This window comes from Limulus polyphemus, unplaced genomic scaffold (genome assembly GCF_000517525.1).
Source record: "Limulus polyphemus unplaced genomic scaffold, Limulus_polyphemus-2.1.2 Scaffold7450, whole genome shotgun sequence".
NCBI lineage: Eukaryota > Metazoa > Arthropoda > Merostomata > Xiphosura > Limulidae > Limulus > Limulus polyphemus.
The window spans coordinates 17821-25459 of record NW_013673060.1 but is presented as its reverse complement, the minus strand read 5'-3'; the positions used below and the strand labels follow the sequence as shown (position 1 = coordinate 25459).

Here is a 7639-nt window from a genome sequence, read left to right as displayed (position 1 = left end):
TTCTGCATCTTTGTTAACTTGGAAATTAAGTTTAAAGAAAATGTCCAGAGACAAACCCTGGATTAAATTCCTGTCTTGAAACAAAATAATGTAATTTACTGCTGAATAAGGAACGGTTTCGTAAAATATATCCAGACTTTAGAAATATTGGAAAAGTTAAAACACACATTATAACAACAACTTATGTTATTTATCGAGCGTATGTCCTTTGTTAGGCTTGGTGATTTTAAAATACACAATGCACACAACATTTAGTTTAAATAAATAAACTGTGTACTCGAGAATGATCTAAACGTCGTGCCTGTTCTAAAAAATAATTTTCGTTACTGTAAAAGCTGTGACTTGTAATAAAAAATACAGATAGTTACAAATAAGGCTCATGCAAAGTACTGAACGCGAGACACGTATACATTGTGATATATATGAGAGAAAATATTATATATAGTTTCCTGGCTTTCTCATACAACAATGAAATATAAACAATAAATATAACAGTACTGTCTGTTGTCTGTCCATGTAACTACTTCGCAGGGTGTGGAGGTTTATTAGGTCCATGAGGGGGTATATACAAACTTTCAGATATGGGTTTTGTGGGCGTTTTTTACCACTCCTTCGCCCCCGTTGATGGATCTGCAACAAATTTGGTACGGAGGTTTGTTGGGTCCATGCGAAGATACGTACAAACTTGTTTCACATTCTGTGTCTTGCAGTTTTTATGGGCGTTTTTTACAATTACATATACAAGGGAAGCAACTTTTTATGTCCTAAGATAACTTTTCATTAATCATGAATTTATATACCTTCCGTCCAGGGGACGGGTACTCCAACTAGTAAACAGTAAATAAAAAGAACTGGCAGAGCTTGGAAAAGAAAGTTTAATAAAAAAAAATACTACAGTTACACAAATAAACTAGATGTACTTGTGCTGGTTCCCCTAAAGTGTTTTGTTTCAAGCGCAAATAAAACCAACATTAAGAGTAACAAATATTTTTATTTCTTATTTTTGAAGTTCATATGTCATGCTGTGATGTAACCTACAGAGTGCATAATTCTTCTCGTGATTCATGGCTGGCGCACGTTTTACTGACTTCAAGACTACAAATTGTAACATTAAGCATCCCTTATGTGACGTCATTTTAGTGTATACTGACTGACTGACAACACACTACTTTATAATGGTGCGAGTGGTTAAAATAGGTGACCCCTCGGGCCTCTTTTTGTGGAAACAAATGTTAAAGTAAAATGTAATAAACAGTCGTATAAATTACTCTCGCATTTATAAGAAATTAAGGGCGAGAAAGGGTTAAATTGGGGCGAAAAGGAGGCCCCTTGAGGATTGAAGACTAGTATTCCTGTTCTTTTGACTGGAGCACTCTGCTTCTATAAATTATATCACAAAAGGGTGTTTCACTTCTTACAAAATCTCCAGTTTACTATGGAAAGTGGTGGAGTAAACACTTCATTAGATGTCTGGTCTCCTGTTAGGAAAGTTTCGTTTGACAGTTCTCCTAATCTGTAACTAGAGTAGAGGCAGTCAACGTCTGATAAACTGTCAAGTTAAGCCTTATCGATGATGTTATCAGGATAGTTTTATCGTTTTAAAACATTGGTCATGTTGTTTGCTCTACACCTGAAGACAGCTTTGTCAGAGCTTAGAAATTTCAAACGTAGGAATTGTCCTTTCGGAAGAGTATGTTTGGAAATAATTGAAGTTTTAATACGAATGACTACCAGTGGTTTATAATGTACTCTAGTAATGTGTTAGTGTCATTGTTGATCTATAAAAAAGTTAGCATTCTGACTAGGAATTTAAAAAGTAAAGTTAAACGATCGATGGTAAGTTTCAACTTAGTCAATGAAACGTTCGAGTTCTTTATGTCCAGTGAAAAGACCCAGAATGTCGTTGACGTACCTGATATAAAAGGCAGGGAGTTTGTGAGTGAAAGCTAAACCTATTTTTTCTTCTTCTACATAACCGACAAAAAGGTTTGCATAGGATGGACCCATTTTGGTTCTCATGGCAACTCCTTATAACCGTGACATGTCTGTCAGTAAAAGTCAAAGTATTAAGAGTGAATACTGCAGTATGATGTCTGTCTTGGGATATGAAGATTTTGTCGAGATGTGTAACCAGTCCGTCGTTGTGTGGTATAACGATGTATAGAGACTGTATGTCTATAGGGAAGGTGTAATCGATTGTGATGGTAGTTAAACTTTTAAAAATATTAATAACATCTTTATCGTATGTAAGGAGGTTGTCTGTTAAATGTTGAAAAATAGCTTGAATTTTAACCTGGATATCAGTCCAGTAGAACAAGTAAAGGCTATGGGGTGTCCGTTGCACCCGGGCTTGTGATTTTTGGGTAGCATGTAGAAGAGAGCGATTCTGGGGTAGAAATTGTCATCAGAGATTTGTTGAAGGTGGCGTATGTACAGGTTTTTATGCCAGACAAAATGAGCACCATCTTTGACGGATGGTTTGACGACAATGTTCTTGTAGGTTTTCAAAGCAGATAGAGCAAATTTGTCATCTCTGGACAAATTTGACCTTGTACATATATTATTTTATTTAATAGCTTTGATTTCAGCATGAATGTGATTAATAAAAGTGACGACATTGTCTGTAGAATTTTTCCATTCCAGCTTTTGTAGAATATTCGTCCGGTCGGTTGCGAGCAAGCCCAAAATTAAATTATTTAGATAAAACACGTATTCAGCATAACGTAAGGCTAAGAATAAGATAGAGATCATTAGGTATTGTTATGACTGTTATAGTTCAACGATGAACAAACTATAGGGATACATAGTTCTTTGAATCTACGAGTATACGTTTATGGACAATACTTCGATTCATTCATTCATTGTGTAGACTGTAGTAGATGATAGTGATACATGTCTTTTGACTTCAAATCCCGTTCCTTGCAAAACTCAAAAGGCCTATACAGTTTACTCTAGGCCTAATAGTAATACAAATATAAATTATAATACAGTCCTATCATTGTGAGAAATATAAGATTATATAATAATAAGTAAACATGAACATGTAACTAATCTTCGTATAAAAGTGATATTTAAAAATAATATTAAAGCAAATTTTTAATATAAAATTACACTTCCTTCCTATGATGTCAATAATACTAATAGTATACTTGAATTATAATTTGGCTGGGACAAAGCACACTTATCTAGGCTTAGCGAGCTTACTTCAAAAACGAGTGTTTGGTGTTGAAGTTTTTTACTGTAATTTTCGCAAGCCAATGAATTCTCCTTTCCTTCTCTCTGGGGATTACAAAAAAGCAAACTTTTTTCGAAACGTTACAGTTTATAGCACAGCGTAACAGTATATTTCGCCATGGCGTTATAAGGCCTATGCTGGCGAAGTGTGATCTGCACATGTGTTGTTTTGTAATATTTTGGTGATTGGTTAGAACTTTGTTATACTATGAAATCACGTGACTTATCTCAACCAATGAAAGAACGGATATATAGATATTCTTTGATAGATATGTAGATATTTTTGTTTACGAGAAAATAATAATATATGATAGAGCTAAATAACGACTTAGTTTGAAAAAATATAAGCCTGATACTAATATCTTATGACAAGTATAATTAGATATAGAGCTCGATTTTTAAAAGGCGTCTTTTAATCTGTAACACGTTATTTATTTTGATAAAAGACGTCTTAGTTATGTGGTAGCGATTTCGAAGGCCAAGTTTAAGTTAGGCCTAACTTGAGATTTGTTTTAAATTTTGCTATTTGATTTCTTTGATTTTATTCTTTCATCAATTTAACAATACTTCCACAATATTTCAGCCTAGTTAAGTTTGGAATAGTTTATTTTTAATTTACTAATCTAACATAAATATGTCCTAAAAACAATAAACTTCTCCCTAAGGTCGGGAAATCATTTTACTACTTTGCCTCAAATCAAGGCATTATTCTGTTCAAAGCCAGAAATTTTGAATTTTGTTTATCTGTAAAAACGATATCTTCTAATGAGACACTTTTGTTGCAAGAAGCTTCTTTATTATGTCAAACAGGCATCTTTGAGAGCTGTTCGGTAAATCCCTGAACGTGACCTTTCTGAATCATCAGGTTTGACCAAAGTCCGTCTTTGGTAATCAAAAGCCTACATGGGCTTCAGTTTTTGTTCAGTCTCAGCAAGTAGACAATCCTACTAAAAGTGACATTGGTCCTGTTAGTATTATTCCTAGTTTGCTTTCCAACTTGAATTTTTTCTCTTTCATTATATCAGTATTGATATGTTGCTCGCATTTCCAAACTAATTTTGCATGCAACAAACTTTTTTATAAAAGCAGCTGAGAAACACCAATGTTATGTTTCTTTGGACACTCAAGATGAACATGAGTTGTAGTGTGGTTGTGATACTCCTCGTTATTATCATCCATCTTAAAGTGGAATGCTTGGAGTTTAAGAGTTCATGATACAGAACTTAACATATTGCTGACACGGAGGATCCTTATATAACTGTTCTTTGTGGAACTAGGTTAACTCCTCAGAACCGTCATTGTTTCGTGGTTATTCAATCATTCATCTTGATCATGCCAAAGTTGGGCATGGTTGTTTATTCTTTTTAATTAGGGAGAATATTTCATACCATCCTGTTGATATTGTGGATATTTCTCCTCTTGCAGGTTTATATGCTGATGTTGTAACTAGTAGTTTAGGTTGCTTTTTCCTCTGTGTGTGTAATGTGCGATACTTTTTTCCATAAGCAACTGTCTTGACTTGTCCAAGATGTTGACACTAGTATAATACTTTGTAGTGATTTGTAATGCTCATCATTGCTTGTAAGATCCTGGCCAGGCTCTTGAAACTTCAACCAATGAATATGACCTTGTTCTACTTAATGATGGATCTCGTACTTACTAGACTCAGCAACTTGGCAGCTTAGCCTTTCTGATCATTAATTGTAAAAGTACTAGTCATATCCTGCCTGTTGCTTTTGAGAATGATATTTTTTTCCTTTGTAAAACCTTGTTATTTCTCACTTCTCTACCTTATTAATTTCTTCTCCTCCCCCTAGAGGTTATTATATTAAATGGAATACTTTTATTCATGAAGTCTGATTCCACTTCTTTTTCTAATGGTAGACATTTTAGTTCTATTCTTGCTGGAACTGTGTGCATTGTCTACTCTCTTAGACAATCTTATGTTCTACCTTCCCATTGATAGATATGATGGTGGGATATCATCTTGTGGCTTACATCATAAGGTTTAAAGGAATATACCAGCATCTATATTAGGCTGCTTTGAAACACTAATGCTCAGTTGAAGCACAGACACAAAGAACCAGCAGAGATCGATAAAAACTTTCTTGGAGACATTTTTGCTCTTCAACCAAAGATTGTTTTCTCTTGCTTGTTTGAAAGAAGTTTAGGGGCTTTCACAATATTCATCGTGTGCAGAAAAATGTAAGCTGGAAGCATGAAGTGTGTGTTCTCCTGGACTTGATGGAGTAACTGACTTTATGTTAGCAAATTTTCATGCTTCAAGTAAAGGTTTTTCCTTTGTAACTGTTCCTTACATTATAGAGAACATGAGCTCAGCTTTGGTAGAAATTTTCAGTTATCATTTCACCCACAAAGTTTCCCTCTTCCTTTGTCCTGACCACATGTTACCAGGAAAGATCAATGCCATGATACAACATGGTCAGAATTGGATGGTCTTGGAAATTGTGAACTTATGTTTCATGCCCACTCCCCTTACTGGTGTCAGCAAGACTCAGCTGAAAACAATTTAACATATTTTTTGTACATTGTCCTGCTTGTATTTTTGTTTGTCATTGCCTTCAGTCCTCTTCAGAATAAATGTACTCTTCAGTATTAGATGGTGAATATTTCCTTATGTTATTCCAAGCAGCATTACATTTTATTTATATCTTGAATGGTTTGAATTGTTTATTTTAGAAAGATCTTTCTTATTTATTTTTAAGATTGATCTTGGAAACTGTCTTTTGGTGTCAATAAATCGATCAGGATTTAACATACACCACCACAACTCTAAAGAAGAAGAATGTTCGGTAAAAAACTTATAAATGAGTATCTTCCAAATGTTTTTTTTTTAACTGACAAAATTATATGAATAGAGTATCAACTGAATTTCATAATATTTCATTCTCGGCAAGGCTTTTGATGTGTAGTTAGTAAAACTAAGTTATACAGAAAGTTGTATATTAGAAATGGTTATTTTACCAGGGTTTAATTAATAATAAAATACTTTAAAAGTTTTAACCCAAAAATGTAAAAAACCTATTAACTCCTGTAACAATGTTGTCCTTTCTTCAAAGCGAAATCATCATTTTAATAAAAACAACTTGAAAATCATCTGTTAGTTATGGGAGGAGGTTTGCAAAAGGAAGTACCATTAGATAAAGATACAGAACTTAAAAGTAAGAGCTCAAGAAGACATTATTAATGATATTTTGTCATTTTTATTTACATTATTAACTAGTGAGAAGCTCTACTATTATGAGTGGGGTACCAGATATCAGTCAAGTGACTGAGTTGCATTATTTTTAAACTGTAAATTAAACCATCATTTGTATAACGGAGCTATGGTATAATCAGTGATTAAAACATAAATATATAAAGTCTGAAATAAATCCCTCTTCAATCCATATTAACATCTTTTCTTTTAATACATTGAATGTTTTATTTGTAATCTGAGTTTAGTAGTGACAATTTCAAAACAATAAACCAAATGTTTTTATAACAGCTGACGCTAAAGTCGATGACGGCTTAACACCGATGCCAGACCCGAGTGATACAAAATCTCACGTTGATCCGGAAGAGACTTATACATCCTCTGCAGATGAATATTCCTTTCACAGTGTAGAGGGCGTTGTTCAGTATGAAGAAAAGTAGGAAATTTCTTACAAAAGAAAGTCATATTAATTCAAGATAAATAAACGTGTAATATAAGAATAATAAAACATTATTAGCATCAATTTTAGACTTTTGTCTTCATCAGGTTGATGCTGTATGTACCCATTGTTAAAAACAACATAATAACAATAAAGACATAAACTAAATAAAGGTGACATAAAGTAATTTTCTTCCAAAATTAACTGTTTACTTAAATTGAACAAAGTTTTAAAACAGCTAAAAGAAGAGTTTTTAAGTAAGAATGTATATGTACATATTTTTATGAACATTTACTATAATAGCAGAGAAAAAAATCTATAACTGAGTGGAGCACAATGTTTTTTTTATTGCAACTGATATGTTGTTATGTTTGGCATTAAATATTTTTTACTGCATCTTCCTGATAAACCTGATGAAAAATGGTGGTACAGAAACCGTTGGAGTACACGGTCTACTCTGAAGCTGAAATTTACTTTCGCTATATTGTTCTCTAAAAAAAATGGTGTATCTCTTACTCAACATCACGTTTCTTCAGTATTAAAACTTTTTTATAATCTAAAACTACAGGACAATTGTAGAGAAAACCCCATATTCAAAATGTCTTACAAAAACTAAGAGAAGGTTATGTCTGCAGTATGAATAACAAACATAACATAATGTTTTGGGACAACATGGGACCTATTGATCCATCTTGGCTGTTCCATCCTCTAAACTAAATTAAAATAACTTTAAAAAATATATTAAAATT

General features: G+C 33.1%; 1 protein-coding gene across 1 annotated transcript in view; it reads left to right on the top strand.

The window, feature by feature from the left end:
• Positions 1-6291: 6291 nt before the first annotated feature.
• LOC106474622 (LIM domain and actin-binding protein 1-like) overlaps positions 6292-7639 on the top strand; it is a gene marked incomplete at its 3' end in the record, with an annotated part of 18368 nt that continues 17020 nt past the window's right edge. The window contains exons 1-2 of the mRNA XM_022402934.1: positions 6292-6416; positions 6743-6887. Of these exons, the coding sequence (XP_022258642.1) occupies positions 6362-6416; positions 6743-6887 (200 nt within the window). The remainder of the gene's footprint in view (positions 6417-6742; positions 6888-7639) is intronic.